This window comes from Helicoverpa zea, chromosome 7, assembly GCF_022581195.2.
Source record: "Helicoverpa zea isolate HzStark_Cry1AcR chromosome 7, ilHelZeax1.1, whole genome shotgun sequence".
NCBI lineage: Eukaryota > Metazoa > Arthropoda > Insecta > Lepidoptera > Noctuidae > Helicoverpa > Helicoverpa zea.
In genome coordinates, this window is record NC_061458.1 from 12,318,973 (window position 1) to 12,343,775 (window position 24,803).

Genomic DNA, 24,803 nt, shown 5'->3' on the forward strand with positions numbered 1-24,803 from the left:
GGTACCGATCGAATGTCAGTAAGTGCAGTTAGTAAGGGCAAAAGTCATGCTGATTCATTGAAAGATACCAAAATGGTTCGCTTTGCGGTTAGCCCATGAATGGATGGCCATGACTTTTTGACCAATCTTGTTTTGAAGAGTGTGTTGGAGGCAAAATAAAGACGAAAGTAAGTGTTGCTACAAATCAAATAGACATTCCCTTTGAGCTCTAGTAAGTGTTTCACCAAAGTGTCAACGAAAGATGGAGAGCAGTATGCTCGGAATCAAATTATCAGAAAAAATACGCAACAGTGACATCAGAAGGAAAACAAAAATAATAGACGTAGTAAAAATAATTCGACTGCTCAAATGGCACTGGGCAGGACATGTTTGCAGGATGAGCAACAGATGGACTAAACGTTTAACAGAGTGGGTACCAAGAGACAGTAAACGGAGGAAAGGAAGACCAGGAAAAAGATAGAGTGACGTTTTCAGCTACAAATGTGGTAATCACTGGATGCAAATGGCCAGAGAGAGAAACATCTGGAAAGGTTTAGGAGAGGCCTACGCCGCAGAGGCGACTACTACCAGTACAGAGTGAACATATTATCAACAATATTTATTTATTTATCGTAAGTTTTTTTTGGTAAACGTCAAAAGTTGTAATGTAATGTAGTAAGTAAATAAAGGCTATTTTTATTTTATTTTATTTTTATTTTATTTTAAGTGTTTCACCAAGTAATTGAAAACATAACCTTCAAGTGCTGTAAAAGTTATATTATATCAAAGAACACTGAGGGCCCGACTAGGAGGTAGTCAGGTGGATTTTACTTAGTCAATAAACGAGTTTAACTAATTAGGAATACCTGCTTGAGAATTCATTTAGAGAAGTCATAATAATATACCTAAAGAGGTGTCCATAATTTCGCAGAAATTACTAGAATCCAGTAAAGGAAGTAAGCCGTTGAAGGATGCCATTATTTATTACGATATGTATCGCAATACTTAAGTCTAAGCTAACACATTATTGCTTAATGATTACTTAAGAACGTTTTACTGCTTTAAAAGACTGAAGGTAGATAAACTACAGACTTATCGCAGAAACGAACCGGAACGAAAATTGTATGTGTTCTACTTTATTGCTGCGAAGAAATCTTTTGCTGTTGGTACACTTACACGGCCAGGTTTGATAATCCCTTCTTTTCTGAGGTCTGTATTCACCACTGCCAATCCTTTGTAAAGTTTCATCAGGTTCCATCAGGATAAGCGAGAAGGAATACATTAGTGTCTTGCATATTCTATATCCCAGGTGAACACCACCTATAAGTGTACTCGCAATAGACGAGAGCATGCAGGTGATATTTGACGCACGTCTCTGATGCAATGAACCCTTTAGGATTCAGTGCATTAGGTGGGGTTAACTGTTCTTAACTAAAAGCGATAACAAAACGGATGGTTGTCGAGCATTTGGACATAGCACCATGTTGAAAATTACATGACAATTGGGACACTACATTTTGAGTCACATCGTGAATTTTGAGTCACCTTTTCGAAAATTTTCTCATTACGACCTTGAAAGAAGCGGTCTTATGCAATGTTTAAATGCGTTCGTATTGCATCATTGTACGTACTTCACTTTTCGCCATCTGTTTTGTGAGCTATTCACCTGGTTAAATGCCACTTAAACATTTAACTGCTTGACCTCCCAAAAGGTGGATGACCTAGTGTAGGTCATACTCCACATTTGAGGATACAATAGCCATAGCTATGTGTTAAATTCACGTAGACATATGCCTAGATATTAGGGACCTAATCATCATCATCTAAGCCATACGAAGTTATGTTAACTACCTATTACTGAAAACAGACCCGTCTTTGGTTGCCAAAAGTTACTGTTGAAAGCTACCTCATTCCAGCGCCTATGTCAACCTATATTAACCATCTGATCACCTCGTATTGATGTATTCCATATTAAGTAACGAAATGAAAATTCCCTCTTACTTTCAATGTAACAAAATCCTTGAACGAAAAATTATATCACACACACACCTAATCCATCATTATATAAACTACAAACAACACCAGTATCCAATATATCATTTGATCCGTCCGACTAACATATCACGTTCAAAGCAGGTTTTTCCTCAAAAAGTCCGTCGAAGCACTCGTGCGCATCGTTGCGTTCCGTTATGACATAACTCTCACTATCGTTGAGTCGCGTCTCATTGAGTTGCTCTTGACCTTGGAGAATACTCTCGTTTTTGTTTGGAGAAGAAAAGGTGTGAATTGTGGCCCGTTTTTTGTTTTTGTTTTTGGCGTTTGTGCCTTTTTTGGGGGTTGGCTCTTTTGTAATAGAGGTTTGTGAAAGAATTTGTTTATGTGGGTTTTTTTTTATTTGTTAATATAAATGTTTGTATAGGTCCTGTGTTTTAAGTCCGTATGTGCTTGTAGTCATTGTTTCTGTGACTAAAGCTTATTGATGTTATTATGGTGATAACATTAACACCGAATTAAATATTGCTTATTTAAACTACAAACCACCATTGAATTTTCAATAAGCAATAAACTTTATAAAATCAATAGTAGACAATTTATTTAACAACACTCTTCAACAAGATTCCTCCATTCTAAAAGCTCTGACTTTAGCTAACTAATTAAAATCAAAGTTCAGACCGCAGAATGCAATTGTATCGAAGTCTATCAATCAAATTATTAATTGGTTAGCAATAATAAATTGTGTTATTGTAAAACAGATCACGCTTGGTGATTGTATCTTTGTTTATGTTTTATGAGATCAACTGTACCTAATAGTTTTTATTGTGTTTATGTAATAATTCTTGGAACTAATTATTGAGACTGCATTTGGATTTTATATTTTTGGTAATAATGTTTAATTAGAAGTTTATAATAATGTTTCATGAAAAAATGCGGTATTGTTAAATACAAGATTTTCTTAGGATGTCGCTTAGATTGTTATGCAGAATACTTTTTAACTTAACATAATGGCACGTTAGCATCCAATCCGTGGTACCTACTTAAGTCTGAATGAAAAAGGACCTGTCTCAGCAAAGCGATAATAAACACATTTAAGATGTCATTATTTAAATACTCAAAAGTCTAACATATCAGATTATGTTATAAAATATTAAAACACACCCACTTTCCTAGCGATGTTACGTATGAAATTAACTATCACATTCAATTTAAATTCCTCAACATAAGATATATTAATCAAACTATGAGGAACTCCTATAAGTTATTGCTTATTTACCACATTAGGGCTAATGCTGGCAATATCGAGCTATCCAGTTTTACAATGAATATTGCGTTGCATTCCCTACTGTTGCCTTTTATGACGTTTGAAGAAAGTCATACACATAACTAGTAGTTGGTATTAGATAACACATTCTTGTGTAGAATAGTTTATTTTACTAAAGCGGGTGAGACATATTTTTGTGTGTGAATGTGATGCACAAAGTCCGGAGTTCTCAGTTGTTACCCAGTCGTCGAGTCACACAAACACATTGGTGCATGGTCGAATCACACACACAAACGGTGTCACCCTCTTCCGTGCTGCTGTAAAAGGGTGCATTGCATATAGCAATGAAGAATTGTTGAGCAATTTTGTTCTATACTATATAGTCAATGAACTTTTGAAGCCCGACCTACAAAGAAATAAAATTATATTACCTACTTTACTATCAAGTCTAGACTAGATTATACAATACGTAGTTGGGTAAGTTACATTATGTTTAACATACGAATGATATAAGGACCAATTTTTCAAAACTTTTGTTTACCTACGGGACACCCATTATTTCGTGTTACTAAATTAATAGTAGGTAATAGAAATGCATAATGAATTTCAGAAACAACGAAATAATGAGTGAACAAAGAAAACACATTTTATTTTTATTATATTAGTATTAAAACTTGGTAATAGATCTACAAATACACACTCTACAATTAGACAGTTTCTAGTAAGAATTCAGACGACTCGAATGCCAGGAATGTAAGATAGTTACAGGTAAATTATCAAACGCTAATGGGGCTTGCAGATTAAGATTAATATTGATATTGCCTTGATAACAGTCATTTTGATATCTTGTAGGATTTACAAATTCCGTTTAGAATTACCTAATTGTTTTAAAAAGTACGATGTATTTTAAAGAAAAAAATAATTATGAATTATTATAAGGTCTGGAAGCCGACCCCAACGTAGCTAGAAAAATCCTGGCAGAATGATGAAGGTTTTTAGTGGGGTTAGAAACTATATTTGGGTAGTCCACTGGTTTTATGTTACTAACTATATAGTATCACTATCGTTTTATTCATTTACAGTCAATATAGTAATCGACACTGTCATTGATTTCAAAACACATTTTGTGCACTACAAGAATAACAAGTTTTAGAAAATAGCTGCTAGTTTGTTACATAACTGTGTCACCATAACTGCATTTTGTTTACTACTGTATCAATGACTATTCTACTATGTTAAGCTACAAAGCTCTACTAGGTTGAGGCTCTACGGCAATCTACTCTCTAGGGCAAAAGTGCTTGCCCTTCACCACTTGGGGGTTGTAGCCATTTTTAGCATTTTGAATAAAAATGGTTGAGTAAAAATTCTTCATGAATACAACCTGATAGCCCCTATATCAAGGGGCACTCTTAGAAAAGCGAGCTCCACCATCTACCACATCTCTTACCATCAGGTAAGGCAGTGGCCAAACGTGAGCCATATAAAAAAAATATGAGGCACATTTTACCAAAGTAATTATTTTTCACGAGGCAGCCTTTTTTACCCTGTCTAATGATAAATAACTCTACAGTGGAAGGAGTCACACATGATTGCAGATGTGTGACGACTTGAAAGTGCATTGGCACACATCAATAACGCTTGACTATCTGATTGTCTGTTTAGAACCAGTTTATTATTTCGCGTTTCATAATCGATTGATCGACCGTCGGAACTCGTTTTGAATTTGCTATTCTATTGATCGTCTTTTCGGATTTTAAGTTCATTTGTTTTAGAACTGAAACGTATGTTTGTTTTAATTACCACTTCGCTTTATAAGGAACAAAAAAGTCTTATTGTAATAAAATAATGTAAAACAAATGCTATTTAAATATTGTAAAGGTACCAGAGTATTTCCAAATTATAATTTCGGTGTTATTAACATTTAACGTTGTTTACAACATCGAATTCTGTATTACAATTTCTAGACTGAAATGCAACACTATGTTTGTAGGTGATGGTTAGCAAACCCATTTTTTTATTTATTAATAAGATATTATCATGATAAAAAGATAGTGCTGGTTTTTATCAATATACTTACTCGTTTGGGACTTTCGCATTTAAGTACAAAACTAGCTATAAATTAAGTAATAGTCACAAAGAGGTAAAATAAAAAAAAAAGATTCTAAATTATCCATCAAGGTAAAGAGTGGTAAAGAGTACGATTTTGGACAAATGGATCGACCTCGAGTTCTTATATGTTATGCACAAAGACTATAAAACCACGTTATGCACTTATTTAAATCTTAATACATATGCATATTCGATGAAGGTCACTGAACTATTGTTTATATAATATGTAAATTTAATTTTCTTGATTTTGGTCATATCGCTGAGAATTTAAACATAAGGACGCTTTTCAAGTATGAATATTTTTTATAAACCTAATAGCTTCTGCCAGCAGTATCAGAATCAGCCTTGCGAAAAAAAAATATAATTACTTATAGGAAGTAGTAGGTATAACTCGTAGCATTGTGCTCTTTTCCCAAAAGGTTGGAGTTTTCATTGCACACATAATTTAGTGTTAAATAAAACCAGTAATGATTTTCGCCTACCCCACATGGAGTGAACTGTTGACATTACAAAAAGGTTAATGACCCTATTGAACAACAATTATTACGCGGACATTCGTTAATCATACAAGCTCATATGAGTATATGAGGTCCCATTTATAATGTGCTAGCTTCTGCCCGCGGTTTTCCTCACATTCCTACTAATTACTGCTACTTACACCATTTCTAATCAGGCAGTTTATCACTGTAAAACAAAAGCCTAACCAAGCCACATATATTACCAGTTATAACCAGTTGTTGTTACTTTTGCGACGTTGTATGGAATAATCTCTTAACCTACTAAACCAAATTTAAAATTATTTTACCCTTAGAAGGAAAGCTAAGTTATTCGTGAGTGTCACATGCAATGTTTTCCCGGTACTTACTTTCCCGGTACTACTCTAAAGACATGGATGAACAGAATGCGCCAAACAGTAGGATCATCCTCCGAGCGCTTTCCCAATCATGTTGGGGTCGGCTTCCTGTCTAACCGGATTCAGCTGAGTACCAGTGCTTTACAAGAAACGACTGCCTATCTGACCTCCTCAACCCAGTTACCCGGGCAACCCGATACCCCTTTGGTTAGACTGGTGTCAGACTTACTGGCTTCTGACTACCCGTAACGACTGCCAAGGATGTTCAATGACAGCCGGGACCTACAGTTTAACGTGCCATCCGAAACACAGTCAATGGTGTCTAAGATATACTTAGAAAGTACATACAAACTTAGAAAAGTTGCATTGGTACTTGCCTGACCTGGGATCGAACCCGCGCCCTCATACTTGAGAGGTTGGTCCTTTACCCACTAGGCCACCACGACTTACCTGTTTGCCAAACAGTAGGATATAAAAAAAAACCTTTTAATTCACTAGCACAGAATGAGCTTTTAATCAAGAAAGATGAGCAGCGTACGATGATTTTCCTACTTTTTGTTAAAATATGACAAACATACAGAAAACTAAATCCAACCTGTAAATAAAGATTTGTAATAATATGTCAAAAGCTTAAATGTCAGGTAATGATTAATACCGTTGCTTCACTCGGTCAGCGGGTAGTCAATGCAACTTGGATACACAAAAGGAGTTTATAACATTTTATACATGTACCATGTAGGTACACAAACTGTAGACTAAACAGTCGGTCGACAGTTGACACGATCGTAGGCAATTTTTTTTCAGGGTTCCGTACCCAAAGGGGAAAACGGGACCCTATTGTTTTAGCTCCTCTATCCGTTCGTCCGTCCGGCTATCACCAGGCTGTATCTCATGAACCGTGATAGTTATAGAGTTAAAATTTTTACAGATGATGTATATCTGTTGCCGTTAATAAATGAATTTGAATTTGTTGAGTTTGAGAGTTTGAATTGTACGGAACCCTTCGTGCAAAGAAAGACTTGATTCCCATCAAAGTTTTCTGTCAGTCTGATACCAGCTAAATACCTGATCTTTGTAATGTGTGTACTACCATTCATCTTCATACTGATTTATGAGCCCAAACAAATTATCGGCCGACTAAAAGTTTGGAGTGTGCCGGTACTGTAAGTTTCATCGTAAGATTTGTACAGTAATACAATGTTATTTATTACGATGTTCATCGATAGTGGTAAATGACAGTTGGTATTTCACGGTTAATAAAAAAATTAAATACATAAAAAAATAGCTGCAAGAAACATGTGCGAATCATGGGTCATGAAGATGTCAGTCTTACCTTTGAATACTCAAACTTTACTTACTTAACTTAGGGTGCTTACATAAAGAAACAGGTTGCCGGTACAGACAAACCTGTACGGGTAGGTACCGATCAATGCAGGTATAATATTTCAATACAATCCTATTGACTCACTTATAAAGAAACAGGTAAGTTACAACCTGAAAGTTATCTTATAAAGTCCTACTAAAACATATTTATGTTGCAAGGATTTAAAATAAGTGTGATAGATACAGAACGTTGTCGAAAAGTCATGGTGGCCCAGTGGGCAAAGAACCAACCTCTCAAGTATGAGGGCGCGGATTCGATTCCAGGTCAGGCAAGTACCAATGCAACTTTTCTAAGTTTGTATGTACTTTCTAAGTATATCTTAGACACCAATGACTGTGTTTCGGATGGCACGTTAAACTGTAGGTCCCGGCTGTCATTGAACATCCTTGGCAGTCGTTACGGGTAGTCAGAAGCCAGTAAGTCTGACACCAGTCTAACTAAGGGGTATCGGGTTGCCCGGGTAACTGGGTTGAGGAGGTCAGATAGGCAGTCGCTTCTTGTAAAGCACTGGTACTCAGCTGAATCCGGTTAGACTGGAAGCCGACCCCAACATAGTTGGGAAAAAGGCTCGGAGGATGATGAGATACAGAACGTTGTTTGAGCTGTACTTAAATTGATTGGTGATTCAGTACGCGACCGATAATCTTCTTTCAAGACTTTGACAATGCCAAATAGGACTGCATTTCAAGCGAATTTTTAAGGCAGTGAAAAAAGTTTTTCTTCATTTTAATAGCTCCCAAAAGTAACAAGAGAAGTTACAGGCTATGGGTAAATAATGAGTAAATTAAGAGAAAAACAGATTTCAAAAGTAAATAAGTAGCATATTATTATATGACATTAATTAATATGCATTTTCAAGAGCGTTCTGATGTTAGAGCCAATCGATATTTCCGTAACGATTTAAATTATTTTAATCGATTTGAAAAGTTTAGAACGGAGCGCTCTTTACTTTAAAAGTTGCGTAAATATCGTATAGATTGAAAGGTAACTAATAAATAAGCAATCATAATAAAATGTGAATATCTTGATCCTATCATCACTTAAAAGCAATTAAAATTATGGGCCATAAATAAGGTGTTCAGTAGGCAAATGTATTCAAAAGTTCAAGGTCATGATCAAAATTGTCATTAACCTAATTAATTTATTCTAATTCAATTATATCTTATTTTATCCTTATTGAGAAGCTATACATAAACTATAGTATTGTTTTGTACGTAGATGCGATCAAATTAAACATATAATAAATAGGACAAATTGTTCTTTAAATTAGGTACCGGTTATTATGGAGTTGCATACTTAGAATAATTTTATCGGCCTAATTAGCGAAAGTAAATGATGTTCCTCTTAAAAAGACTTTTCAATTGATATTCAAGCTGAACAGGAGCCTTTAAAGTATGCATAAAGAAGTAGGTCCCAACCTCTGACTCACCAAGATTTATTCAACATTATCAGAAAAACGCACGATTTGCGCCTCAGATGATTTCAATAGATAATAATGTAAGTAAGTAAGGCTTTTCTCACATAAATTCACATGACATTATGTCGACAGCATGACGTAAACACTTCCTGTCAATTCCATCTCACTGCATCAGCTGCTTAACATAATTTTAAATACTGAGAAACTGCAATTTCGACAAGCTGCATTATGTATCACGCAAGTGCGAATAAGCTACTTATACCACTTAAATTACTGCAACGTGACTGGGATGAGAAATACTAGGTATGTGTTACACAGTTTTCAATTTCAACATTATAAGTACTAAAAAGTTTTTATTACAATTTACCCAAAAGGCTAATTAAAGGCAATTATTTCGCAAAAATATTAAAGTACTACTTACTCGTATCGATACCAATCGAATTGTATTCGATTATTAAAACAAAGCTTGCGCAAAATGAGGTTTAAATTTTTGTAATGGCGGACCGTACATTTTGTCGCATTTAAGTTGAACGTAAACAGCAGCATGTAATGACATGTCGCAATACTTAATGCTCATAAAACACGCGTTGTAAATCAAGTAACACTGATTTTGAAAGATCTGCGTTAAGTTAGTAATCAATCTGCAATTTGACAAATGGACGCTCAGCGAATTGATAATTTTATGCATCGAATTTGTGATCATCTAGAACGATCCGAACAGGAACATGGCTGCGTTATTGATTAATGTTCACGTAAATACTGATAGAACATTGTAGTTAATTGTAATCGTGTGAGATTACGTCCGCGTAATATCGCCGCGGATTACGCAAAACAAAGATCGCGTACGGCGTGTTTATTGTCAAGAGTGAAAATGTACCAGGTTTCGTCACACGCGTAACTAGCGGCTATACGCTTGCGATGCTTCTATCTGGGTCATATTATTTCGCATTTCGTAAAAACTTACTTACGGACCCATAACGTTACACCCAATTACACAGGGACAATGCACGAATTAAAACAACGGACATAATTATTACCATAATTGGCGTGGCCATTTATTTTTCACAATCAGTTCGTTCATCCAAAAAATAAAGGGAAATTCAAAAACATCATTTTTCCGTCTTAAAATAACAGGTACATAAACTCAAACGTAACTTCAACCGATTAAAAAAAAATAACAAAAAAATTGTAGACTAATAGAGTATTTAGTTCAGTGCGTTCGATCGCGGGTCGTGGAATACGAGTTCCTAGGATCTGGTACCACGACCACTATCCATTATGGGGTATTTCACGCCCCCCGTTCGCATTAGTGCTAAGCTTATATTTATGTATCACATTCAGACGTCTGCTCCCTGCAGCCTTAGTAGCTATCATGATGACCATATTCGTGGCCGTGTCCGTGACCGATAACAACGGGGACTGGTACTTTCACTGGGTAAGGCACGGGCTTCTCAACATGGACTGGCACGTGCTTCTCGATGTGGACTGGGTAGGGCCTGTCGACGGGCACCTTTACGGGATAGGGCACGGGCTTCTCCACTGGGTAGGGGATGTGCTTCTCGACGGGGTAAGGCGCTGGCACGGGCACCTTCACGGGGTAGGGCACTGGCTTCTCAACGTGCACAGGCACGGGGCGGTCGACTGGGACCTTGACGGGGTAGGGGACGGGCTTCTCTACGGGGTAAGGCACTGGCTTCTCAACTGGGTAAGGCACAGGCTTGGGAATGTGCACGGGGTAAGGCCTGTCAACGGGGACCTTGACGGGGTAAGGCACTTCCTTGTACACGGGGTATGGGGCAGGCACATGGACTGGAACCTTCACGGGGTAAGGTACCTTCTTTTCTACTGGGTAAGGAGCTGGCACATGGACCTTGACGGGTACGTGCACCTTCTTCTCAACGGGGTAGGGCTGAGGTACGTATACCTTGACGGGGACGGGCCTGTCTACTGGCACATGGACGGGGTAAGGTACCTTCTTCTCAACGGGGTAGGGTTGGGGCACATGCACGGGTACCTTGACGATCTCTTTGACTGGGTAAGGAACGTGTTTGACGACGGGGTAGGGTGCGGGAACGTGCACCTTGACGGGCACAGGAACCTTCTTCTCTACCGGGTAGGGGATGTGCTTCTCTACGGGGTAGGGAACAGGTACGTTCTTGACCACAGTGATGGTCTTGTGGGAGTGGGTGTCGTGTCCACCGTAACCGCCGCCAAAGCCGCCATCGAAACCACCACCGAACCCTCCGTGACCGCCGTGACCGTAGCCCAGTCCGATGTCGAACACTCCTCGTTTCTCGTGCTTCTTGTCGTCCGCCGCAGCTTCCTTGTTATCGGTCACTGCCACTTCTTTTTCTGCTTCCTTAGCTTCTTCGGCGTAAGCGAAGGCCAAGAGAGCCACCAGACTGGCGGCCACGAGCTGTTAACAAAAACAAAACATGTTAGTATCCGAAACGGGAGCAAATGTGATTGTAAGAATGGAATTGAAAGTTATTATCGCAGTTGACTAATTATCTGGTGCAAATATGCTTCGAGGCTCGTTGTTATAATGAGTGGTCAAGTTAAACATCGGCGACTACACACAAAGTACGCAATTTCCTTGTTGCGTAAAATGTTCAAAGTAGGACAAGGGGGTTTTGCATATCCAGGCACTGTCACAACCCTAAGGTTTTTATAATTATTTTAAGCACTGTCACTTGATTATTTTAATATTTTTGAGTATTTAATTTAAATGTTGAACACACCATGTGCCTCATGATGCTGCACTAGTAGGTTGCACTGAAGTCAGCGAAGTCCTGAATGCGAATGATGCGTGATCGTTCGTAGCTTCGCTATATATATGCGGTAAGAGCGGCCGAGCGAAGAAAAAAAATGGCGGCACTCTATAGGACCATGTTACACTTTCGCTTTTGAGGGGGTTCGGAACGGAGCGAGCCGAAATGCTCTATATCTGTCTACGCTAAGATCGGCGACCGGTTCGCAAGCAATGATATAATTTAAATATAATTAATGTAATCGTCTAATGGCGATATGAGAATGCTTTTCCTTTGTAAGGCTTCAAGGTTGCATGTTCAACTGTTCATGTAGTGTGTTGCAGTTTAGCGGATTCTTGACAGTTACTTCGATGCGTTTTTCGTTGCTACAGCTAGTTGGTAAACGATATCCTTGGAAGATTCTCGAATAATTTCATTGTTTTTTCTATATTCTAATGTCAAAATTAAGTGCATATTAGTTCAGTAGCTAATGCAGTATGTATAAGTTCATATGTAAATAGTAAGGCCACAAATGTGCAAGATTTAGCAATATCCGCTTCCATTTTACTCAAAAAATAGTGTCCTTTTGTGGCGCGCTAATAATAATATTCAAAATCGTGCTTAATCCATATTTTGTTTTATTTTTTAATAATAATTTCTAATGAAGCTTACTCTTTGTATTGATTCGATTTGTTTGTTTTTGAACAATCTCATAACCTGTCGACCACTGCAAAAAAAATATGTTACCGTAGTAGAAACTTACACTTATTCTATTGTTTATTTAAATGATAAAAATTGTAGATATAAAAGAAGGCTCCTCTACAAATTCCTATTAAAGCCTTCAAGATCAATTAACATCCGAACCACATTCAAATCTGACAAGCACTTTTTTCATAATTGTGATCGACTGAAAACCGACCCGTTACATAGTTGGAAAAAGACTCTATCTACAACAATAAATGTTCAATTGTTCATATCAAGAGTGCATATAAAACATGCGTATCGCTTACATATTGCGTATGATTACACTTGCATTTGCATACATTTGCAATTTCATGATATTTACCACTTTGTAGTAAATTAAGAAAGGTCATTAGTTGTTATGATTCCAGTAGGCTCGCAAGGTTAAGATTACGAGATTAAGTTATTATGACAAATTGAATTATTTATATATTTTTTTTCGTCGATTGCGCTATATTTTTCTATAAATGTAAATTATGATAACATACAGAAAGACGAATTCATAAAGTGGAAAAATAATCTGGGGAGAAATATCGCTACAAATATAAATAAAGAAATCCTGAAAAGAAAAATGTGTAACACCGGTAAATATAATTTTGCTTTCAATTTTGAGAGAGTGTGCAGCCAATTTAATACACAGCAAAATAATAAATTATATCGTAGAATGTGACTTCGTAATTCTTAAAAATCTTAAGTTTCACTTTCAGTTGTCACAGTAGCTGTGGCGCATTTTGTAAAAAGTAATTTATGTATAAAATATAAAGACAACAATAACTATCGTTAATAATGAAGTAAGTAGGCAAATTCATGCTGTTTATTTTCAGGGGTAGGTACCTGTATAATTAAAATACGTAGTTCCCCTATTCCCTATATTGTTAGTCAGAGAGAGTCACACCCACACCCACAGGACACCCACAGGAGAGTGGAAAGGGAAGGTGATTTTTCACCTACACAAGAGAGTTCCTCAACTTAAAGTCCGAGTAATCATAAAGTAACTGCAACTGTCTTAACGTGGATATGCCACATGTAGAAATATACTTACTGGATCTCATAACAAATCTTCATTAAAACACTATACTGACCTTAAGTTTTCATCCTTGTTTATGTACATTATGCAAAATAGTTTAACCTTCATTTACAAATTTCCACGAGTCTATTACACCAAAGTAATTTGTCAACTATGATGCTGCCAAATGCAAATGGGTTACAACAAGAGCTTTGGCAAGTAAGCTAGTTGTTAAGTAAGTAAATGAGTAATAGTTTAACTTGTAGTCGATCGCAACATCGGACAGTCAGTGACAGTAGAAACGTGGAGTATTGAAAATTATAGGTAAGGTATCCATTTCTCAAAAAAGTATCAAGTGAATGCTTTATGACATACTGTTGATTTTGTTCAAAATCCTTCTTTCCTAAGAGTTCTAGAGGTACATACATAGTATCTTGGTATTGGCTCAGTTTGGACTTCAAGTCATGTCTAAGCTTATACATTGTATGTACAAATACCTACGCTTAAGTTAAGACTATATTATGATTCAAAGTATTTTTGAAAATCTTTGCAAAATGCCTTGTGATAAAATTCGGAAAACATATCGTAACATACTTTTGAACTAACTGCTTTCTTCTAACTTTCTTCTTCGGGATTTCTTACAGATGCGAAGCTTTTTAACTAACTTTTCTTTTTATTTATTTTTTTATCTTTTAACGTTCTTCTTTGGGTAGTTTTGTCTCTAAAAAAATTATGTCCTTTCCATATTATTAATGTAGGTGATTAGTTTACCTATTAGTCCCCAGGCCGGCGAACAAATTTTTTTTTGATACATATACATTTAAGACTTTGTGAGTGCCTTCCTTACGATGAGTCCGACAAACTTTTCGAATGCGCAAATTTTGGTGACGCCGCGTTTTTTAATGCTTGACTCCTGAAATTGTCGATATGACGTCACTATGGCTCTTCGTACATACACGTTTCATTTTTTTAGATTCGTTTATTAAAGGTTACTAGAGAATGGTGGTCAACTTGTCCGATAAAGATCGTGCTGCGTTTGGAGTGTCCACCATCCTGAAAATGTCGGTATGACGTCACTACGACTCTTCGTACATACACGTTTCATTTTTTGAGGTTTGTTTAATAAAGTTAACTAGAAAATTGTGGTCAACTTGTCCGATAAAGATCATGCTGCGTTTGGAGTGTCCACCATCCGAAACATGTCGATATGACGTCACTGTGTCTCCCCATACATACATGTCGGTCAAATACAACAATGATAGATAACACTATTCTTATTGCAAATATCGACTTGTCCGACAAATGTAGTGAGGCAAATAGTCAGTTCGACAAGAAAATGAGAAAAAAATATTACAATTGGAAGAAGTTTATTCTTTTTGTCAATTTCTGACTTAAATATTCACGTGCATTATTTAAGTATATTAAATTGGCATACTACTTACCAATTTTAATTACTATTTTAGAAAAAGTAGCCTGACTAAGACGTATTGTCGATAGTTTATATTATGTTAAGGAATAATATCCCACATCTATTAATTAACTATATATCAATCAAAAGGTCTTTTTAAGTGCAACATTTTGTCTCAACATACCACTTATCAATTCTTAGTATTTTAGAAGATATAGCCCAAATAAGGCGTATTATCGATAGGTTTTACTATGTTAGGGAATAATGTCCCACCTCTAGGTATGAACCATATGTCAATCGAATGATCTTTTTAAGCGCTATATTCCGTCTTAACATACCACTTACCGATTCTTAGTATTTTGGAAGACATAACTGACCTAAGGCATATTATTGATACTTTACATTGTGTTAAGGAATAACATCTCACTTGAAGTTATGAGCCATATTTCAATCAAAAGATCTTTTTAAGCGCAAGGTTGTATTAGCATAACTCCGACAAATTGTTAGTACTTTAAAAGCTAGAGCTTTTCTAAGAATATATTAGCGGTAGGTTCTGTCAAGCTAATCCATTACTTCTTTAGTAACAAATTGTATATTATTTGAAAAACCTTTCCAAATGAAACATTTCGTGTTAACATACTTCCGACAAATTGTTAGTAGTTTAGAAGCTAGAGCTTATTTAAAATTATAATTATTGATAGATGTTTTCAATTAAATAAATCCCATCTCTAGTAATGAGTTATACATAATTCAAAAGACGTTTTTAAATGCAACATTTCATATTAAAAAAACTTCGGCGAATTGTTAGTATTTCAGAAGCTAGAGCAAAGCTAAAGCTAGATAAGATTATTTTATCGATAGGTGTTTTCAAGTTAATAAATCCCTCCTGTAGTAATGATACATATATCATTCGAAACGACTTTCTAAATGCAACATTTACTATTAACATACTTCACACCAATTGTCAGTACTTTATACCAAATCTTAAAATATATCTATATTTTCCGGACGGTGGACACTCCATATGCAGCATGATCTTTGTCGGACAAGCTTACCACAATTTTCCAGTTAACTTTATTAAACAAATCTCAAAAAATGAAACAGGTATGTACGAAGAGTCGTAGTGACGTCATACCGACATTTTCAGGATGGTGGACACTCCAAACGCAGCACGATCTTTATCGGACAAGTTGACCACCATTCTCTAGTTAACTTTATTAAACGAATCTCAAAAAATGAAAAAGGTATGTACGAAGAGTCATAGTGACGTCATATCGACATTTTCAGGATGGTGGACACTCCAAACGCAGCACGATCTTTATCGGACAAGTTGACCACCATTCTCTAGTTAACTTTATTAAACGAATCTCAAAAGATGAAACGTGTATGTACGAAGAGCCATAGTGACGTCATATCGACAATTTCAGGAGTCAAGCATTAAAAAACGCAGCGGCACCAAAATTTGCGCATTCGAAAAGTTTGTCGGACTCATCGTAAGGAAGGCACTCACAAAGTCTTAAATGTATATGTATCAAAAAAATATTTGTTCGCCGGCCTGGGGACTATATTATTCACGAGTTTCATCAATCTTCTTAAATCCATGTAGCAGCGGGTGAAATGATAGTGCCTACGGGTGCTTGCTCAAACGTAAGTCGCCTACGCTGGAACAAGTTTCAGTGTAATACTTGCGGATAAGATGCATGTCTATGTTTTACTTTCGTCTAATCATAGATTGGGTTAAATAATTAGTGGTGGGAATTTAGTGTGGATCTATGGTTAACCAATTGACATATGGTTAAATATTCATTTTTGTCATGCTATGTGTGAAACGAAGGTGTTATACCGACACTAATATATACGATATGTACATAGTTGGCTTAAGCACCTATGTTTAATTGTATTTCATCTTCTTTTAAAATATTATCTCTAAACGTGTGTCATATCGCCTGGTATTCATATTAACGTTTCTAATTTGTGCTGCTTTTCGTAAATTATGAAAAATATCACTCTGTGCTGGAGATTTATAACACTGGATATTTATAACATCACAAGACTGAAAGCATCAAAATTACGTAATTTTGATTCAAAATTATGAGACGTCTGCATTTTGGTGCCAAGGTAGACTGCACTCGTCCAAAGTTGAATAGATGCACATAACACTAAACATGACATTCAAAGTGGGCGGGGCCCATTTGTCACAGCTTATTTAAGGCTACACAGAGTAAAGCCTAGACTACGTATTTTTAAAATGGTAACCTTAGAATTTTAGATCATATTGTATAATTTTGCGATGCGAGAAAAGAAAAGAATTTATGAAATAATATGTGTGTCTATCTAGGTGTGATATCATTTATTTATGATGCATCACCAAGGAAAACTAGCAGTAGAAAGCTTATTAGAAGGTGTTTGACATAGTTAACTTTCTGATAATTATACCTATCAGTAAGGGTCCAATATTAATCCTATTAAGCCTACGGATCAATTCCTTAATCCTTTATTACTTAATAGTTTTAGCTAAGGATCTCCAAAAAATATAGATAATTCTAACGTGAATACTATTAACTAGTTCGTAGAAACCCGTCAGATCATTTGTATTGTACAATTTAGTTAAGCCGCGAAGATCGACCAAAACCAACAAGTTTCGCAATTCAAGATACACTTTATGTATGCAGAAATCCGAAATGATTGGACTCTCAATGACATATTGTCAACACAATCACTTTGGCATAATATCTACTTAGTATAGTTACATACACTTAAGACCAGAGAAATCGGGTCATACATAAAAAAACAATCATCCATCTTTGATCTAAATATGCAATTTCACAATCTGCAATAATAAATATTTAGAATTTTAAATATACTACTTGTAATCAGTTTGTTATTTCATAAATACAGTATTTACACATAGTGTTGTTGATATAAATAATTATATGTCTGACCCGAATTTACCGCTTCCTAGTGTATCATGATTTTGATGAAATATTTATTTCTGCATAAAATAAGCATGGATTATTTCGATTTTGATTACAAATGGCCTTCGCATATTTTGTCATTGTTTTCTATGTTTTTGAATTAGTGTGTGAATTTTTGAAAAAACCTTTGTTTTATAAACGGAAGTTGTTCTAACGCATAGAAAACATACTTTTGATTATGTTTTATCTTTCTATCTTGTTCCTACGATTTTATCTTTGCTGGTTTCTTCACAAATGTGACATTGAGAGGCGTGTTCGTCATAATTCAATTTACTTTGTTGCTTTTTTCTTACAAAATAATGTAATTAATAACTTGAAATACATATTTTAAAGTATTTTTGGTTATTATTAATCTACTTGAGTTGTGATTCTATTTACATGATACTTAATTTAAGTTAAATATTAATAACCCTACCTGCCTAAAAAAAACAACGATCATATATTCGATTATATTTTATTATACATTTTTACATAACTAATAATCTAGTTCAAACTAGATTATATATTGTAGTAGCAAGCATATGCGTGCGTTAATTAATAGTTAATAACATAACATAATACCCAAAAATGTAGCGTTTACTTAAACACGAAAAATATACCAAATTACTAAATACCCTGACGTGTTTAACTAGGGTAAATCCCGTATAGCCTTCAAAATAAAACGCATCTATTAATCAATTATATTATTAAATAACTGCAGTACGAATTAAAACATTTTTTATTGAGGATGCAGCTCATTTAAATGCATTCAAGGCAATTTAGTTTCTCTATATAATAATACTACTTATTATGTCAATGTCTACTAAAGTATTCAGATTGTATGTTTGTTTATAATAGTCATGAAATCACGATATAACAAGTCGCTGTAGTTGATGGTGGGGGGACTTTTTCATCATGTTTCTTTCGGAGCTTTTCATGTTCCATGGTCACGGTAACTCTTTCGAACGGGATAGTATCGGAGGAACCCAATCTCCGAGTAACCCGTTCCGAAGGAACCCGATTTATTTTACAATTATAGTAAACAATTCAGGCTGATGAACAAAATACTAAATTGGGTTTATAAACCCTAAATCTTTGAAAATATCTATTGGATACATACTTTGGCAATTGCTAGCCCTATTTATTTAAGTAAGTTATAGGCTACATAAACAACATCGAGATTCAAGTGTTAGGCTAAAAAGTCACCAATGAAAATTTCCAGTTTCTTGTTAGTTCTTCTCCTTGGAACCTACTATTTGAAACTGTCCAACAGTGTGACGTTTCATAAGAGCTTATAAAGGCCTATTTGAAATCCTCCGGAAGATATTGCCAGGTGAAGCCGCAGGTCAAAGCTAGTGTTATTCGTCTTATTGTGTCAATGATTTATCTACGTAAGTAATGATTTATTGTGAATGAAGATAAATCAACTTGGAAGCTTTCAAGTTTGATGTAGTTCGATGCGGGTAATTGGTATAATACTCGATTAGTGATGAATAATTCTACGTTATAAATTTGTTATGCGTACCTTTGGGTACGTAATACGATTAAATTTTATTAGCGGCTTAAAATAATAAAAAATAAATATAAATTATACACACCAATTCTCAATTCTTATAAAAAATGTAGTCGTATGGTCACCTTAAAAAGTAACAATTCCTGTACTTAACGAGGTATCCAAACCAGCCCACAAACGCCATAAGCGTCAACGTCACCATGCCCTTTACCTGTCATGACATCACTATCAGCCGTCACGACCTTCTTACGTAATCACATGAACTGACTCACTTGCAATGTAATCTATACTTGTAAAGTAACCTGTTTCTCGTTCTGCATTCTGTATCCTAAATTATATTGTGTATGTGGGAATGTCAGTCTGTTTGTATGTCATAATTTTTATATAGAAGAGATTGAGGTGACAATATCTAGTAGAATTCTGAGGGAATGACTTTAGCAACCGCATAAAAAGTTTCTCTTAAGTATGAGATATATTACTGTAAAGTTTCATTAAAATCAGTACAGTAGTTAATGCGTAAAAATATAGCCCCAGCGGAGTGAGCGTTCTTTAGCAAAGCCTATCAGGGCTGCAGGGTTGTTCGAAACAGTCACCGCGGCCTTGGTACATGAAGGGCTTAAGAAGAAACATGGTGGGTTTTAGTCACTAGGAGTATGGCATTCGCTCACACTGCCCTATTTGCTTACAAGTACTACATATGTCATTTTCTCAGGATATGAGTCGTTGTGTAGGACGTCCTCAGGCACGGTGGAGTGATGACTTGCGCAAGACGGCTGGCAGGAGCTGGATGCGAGAAGCCGAAAATCGATCTCAGTGGCGTGCACTTGGAGAGGCCTATGTCCAGCAGTGGACTGCGATAGGCTGATGATGATGATGATGATGATGATGAGTCGAACCGCATGAAACACCTAGTATATTTATACTCTTGCTTTACACTACAGATGTCAGATCCTCGTGAAATGTAACTGGTTTGAGTTGCGGTCGATTTTGATAGCCCGGGTCACGTGCAATTAATTGTTGCAACAAGGACTTTGACCTCAGACGTATTTTACAATGGCTGCTATTAAAATTGTTGGTTTTGTGTTTTTAAGATAAGTATGTGGTTTGCGATTCTTCGAAGGACTTATTTATTTGCAATTTAATGCATCATATTTTTGTAGAGAGCTTTCGTGTTTTATGCAATGATTTCAAGAATTAACGGACGGATTTATATGATAAAATAAAGGAGTTGAACATAGAACCTTCTTTTTTTTTAAAGGCAACGAAATATTATAAGACGAAGTTCTTATAATACAAAAAAACCCTTTAAAACAAATGCCTGTGCATGCATACTCCTTCAAAATTGCAATATATCGTGAAGACAGAAGCAACCAATATTGTTTGAGTTGTTTGGTGACAACTGTACCGTACTTATACTTAAATCAATCCCGTTTAAACAAAGTAGTCAATAGATACCCAAAATGTCTAATATCAATTCCGATTTGACGGTCACAGCACCTACGAGTAAATAGCAATGGCCTTACTACAAAAACTTTAACCACTGTTTTACACTTGTCTAAAAAAAATGTGGCTCCAAAATAAACCATATGTCAACGTCATAATTTGACATTTTTTTAGACAAGGCTTAAACTGACGTTAAAAAGTTTTTGTGGTAAGACGGCAAGGGTTTAACCCAAGAGTGAATAATTTCACGGCCAATAAAATGCTTTGTGTATGTCCGTCTGATTAACTGAAAAAACCTCTTTAAATAAATGCAATGAGGAAATTGTGCGATTAACTACCGGTCTGTCTAATTTTAGGTAAACAAATAGACAAATGCATGGTTTTTTTGTTATTTATTTTAATTTGTGTGAAACGTTGTCTAAAGAGTGTCTGCACAGACAATAACAATAAGCTTATCTTTTACTAGCTTCCGCCCGCGGCTTTGCCCGCGCAGAGTTCGGTTATATCGCGTTTCCAAGAGAATTCTTCAAAAGTCCGGCATAAAAACTATCCTATGTTCTTTCACAAGGTCTACCTCTATCTAACTCTATATCTGTACCAAATTTTATTAAAATCAGTTCAGTGGTTTAGAGGTGAAAGCGTAACAGACAGACAGACAGAGTTACTTTCGCATTTATAATATTAGTTGGGATGTATAAAGCAAAATATAACGACGTGTAGGTAGGTATGTCCATTTTTGTCCATGTTACTGCGACCACGCTCCAAGAATCGTGTTCTTCAAGCAGGATTATTTTACCAAAATTAAAATAAATTATTTGTTACCTAACAATGATGTTGAATGATAAGACCATGAGTTATTTTTATTGTATTACTATTTTAAGGGTACCGGTACTACGGAATTACGTGAGGACGTAATTGTAAGGGTACGGGTACTATTTTACGAGGTCCCGGGTTCGATTCCCGGTTCGGTCGATATTTATGTGATGAACATGCTTGTTGGCCGTAGTCTGGGTGTTATCATATGTATTTATAAATATGTATTTATCTAGCTATATGTAGTTTATCAGTTGTGTTAGCACCCATAACACAAGTTAATTAATAACTTATCTAAAATGGGGCTAAGCGACCGTGTGTGAAAAAGTGTCCCGGCATTATTTATTTATTTATTTATCCCGGCATTATTTATTTAAGACCTTTTAGTATTGAACTATTCCGTTAACTTATCTATTAGGTTATGCAATCATGTGCCTTTTCCTATGTCAGCGTGGCTACTCAGCTGCATCTAGTTACACTATCAGATGCAGCTGAGTACCAGTGTTTTAAATAGAGCGCCTGCCTGTCTGCCCTCCTCGACCCAGTTATCCGGTATTTAAGTAATGCAATAAAATTGATAAATGTGATCTACTAGAAATTTCTCCTTGTACCAAAACAATATCAGCAGATCGAGTGCGTCGTGCGACTATCGATTGTTTGCTCTATTATCGATACTCTGAGATAATGTTTTCGTAATAGGCAGCGATGGTACGCACTAGGCGAGAATGAAGCGACGTTTTTGTAACAAAAAACGTATAACTGCTCAATTTATTTTCAGAAAGCATAATGATTTTATAGATTTGCCTTTATAATTTTGAAATTCGCGTAAAATTCGATTTCATTAATTTAGTAAATTTTTTCGGCTTGTTTATTTTCACTGGAAAAATAGATGGACTTCGATCGAACCAAACATAAAAGTATTATTCTCAGCCTTCCTTATGATACTTGCGCACAGACATACATACATTCATACAGGTCAAACAGAAAACCTCCTTTTTTGAAGTCGGTTAAAAATGCATTATAGTTCAGCTATATAAACATTCAAGACATCCACACCATAATCTAAGATCTAAAGTCAAATAAATAGCCCAGTGCTCCATATACATAACTTTATCCCACATACATATTGATGTGACAATCGTGGTCAGCTTTAATTTGTCCATCACCGCAGAATATTCGGAACAGCTACGCTCATCTAATGCAGAATAGTAATGTCTATTATTCTTGGATAATTTAACCAATTGGAAACGCTTTTGCTGCGTATTGATCTGTCAAATGTAAGAAAGCAGATATTAATTTGTGGGTCAAGTTTATGCCCTTGTTTGGAAAGTTTGCTTTGTGCATGCGCAACAATGTGCGAAAAAAACCGATAAGGTTTTATTTTTGTAATTTTTTAGTCGTTTAGCACACCTAAATCCTACTTCTTAGTTTAATAAATACCATGCTGGAAACCACATAAAAATCGGTTAAAATTTGAGACGTTTTTTAAAGTCGGTTAAAACTACAGTGAGCAATTTTTGAAAGATTGCCTCGTCATCGTATAGACATGCGCGCTCATGTCGTCTCCGGTAGGTTGAATGCTTTTAGAATAATGCCTATTACTTGATTATGCTGCCAGTTAGTTCAATTGACATCATTTACGTGTTTCTGTTTGAGTAACATTACATTTGTTTTGGTCTATTGTGGGACACATTCTTTTATTTCCTTGTTTACAAATATTTGGAGCTATTGTTAGACTATACTTTTTAGGGCTAATGACCTTTTGCTACTATTTAACTTGTTGAGAGTTAGTTCATGACATGTTCAACATTATTATATGTGAGAACCCTTAAAAGTTGCTTTCATAAATGAGTTTATTAAAATGAACGAAAGTTGTGAATGTATATAAATGGAGAGGGAGAAGAAGAAGACCTAAAAAAAATGGAAGAAAATAGTGATTACCTGAAAGAGCACATGGATAAGAAGGGTGTGAGTGCCAGTATCAGTGATAGGGAGGAATGGAAGCGGAAGTCATGCCGCGCTGACCCCAAATAAACACCCCTTAAAAATTGAAGGAAATAAGCTTGATTGGGTGAGAAATATAGATTGAGAGGTTACTGCCTGACTTACTTTTTTGAAGAAGCTTGAAACTATTCATATAAATTAAACTTGAAACTATTCATAAAAATTCTAAAGAAAGAGAGGTCTCCAGTGTACACATATAAAGTTATAAAATAATTGAACAATGTCTATTCGCCAGTACCAACTCTAATGACATAACTAGACGCAAGACGAATCTGCTTCGCATTCTGATTATTTTATCGTCATTTACATTCAAGGTCTGCCTTTGGAATGCTCAGTTAAGACTTTCTTATTCATTTTATACCTTAGCTTTACCTTTTAAACCCTGTAGTTAGTATGTATTATAAGGTTATAATGCTATGGTAAAGATCCTTTATTGTAATGAATAAATAAATAATAGTTTGCGGCTGAAATTTGATCATTTTTGACAGTTATTACTGATAGTCAGAAGCCACTAAATCTGACAACCACTCTTACCTAGAGTTATTGGGTTGCCCGGGTAATTGGGTTGAGAAGGTTAGATAGGCAGTCGCTCCTTGTAATACATTGGTACTCAGCTGCCTTGGTTAGACTGGAAGTCTACCCCAATATAGTTGAGAAAAGGCTAGGTATTCAGACGAGTTTTCCGGATGAGGGATTTTATAGTTCAATTGATCTTCTTACAAAACAGCAATTTTAATAAGCATTACTTCATGATACTTCAATAAGTTCCTAAACATGATAATACAGTCGTATCTTGATTAGAACATTACTTAATGCGTGTGAGCTATTCTTGTACTCTTTGTCATCATTAAGCTATCAAAATAGGCAGTTACGGAGTTCCCATGCCTTGTAAACGCTTAGAAGATGAGAATTTATAGTTTCATTATTTTGGAAATGTATGCTATTTTGAATTACTAAGTTCGACAAACCTATAATTACTTCCTTGGTAATTATTTGATGTAAGCTGCAATTTTAAGTCATAATAATTAATTAATACTTATATAAAGAAAACCGTGGTTCCAATTCCATATGCATTTACTAACACTAACACAGCAATTGCGTTCCAAGCATTGTAAATATGTTTTTTTTATGTATAATATATGTATATACTTGAAATCACCATCTAAATGA

At 35.6% G+C, this 24,803-nt stretch overlaps 2 protein-coding genes across 2 annotated transcripts in view; one reads left to right on the forward strand and one right to left on the reverse strand.

Annotated features, from left to right (window-relative positions):
* The window catches only part of LOC124631666 (angiotensin-converting enzyme), a 158,302-nt gene that overhangs the window by 55,152 nt on the left and 78,347 nt on the right, over positions 1–24,803 (forward strand). The gene's annotated exons all lie outside the window — the stretch shown is intronic.
* LOC124631669 (skin secretory protein xP2-like) lies at positions 10,029–11,800 on the reverse strand. The gene is made up of 2 exons (XM_047166171.1): positions 11,743–11,800; positions 10,029–11,417 (listed from the first exon to the last, which is right to left on the reverse strand). The coding sequence occupies exons 1-2, from the start codon at positions 11,752–11,754 to the stop codon at positions 10,362–10,364; spliced, it is 1,068 nt and encodes a 355-aa protein (XP_047022127.1). The 5' UTR covers positions 11,755–11,800; the 3' UTR covers positions 10,029–10,361.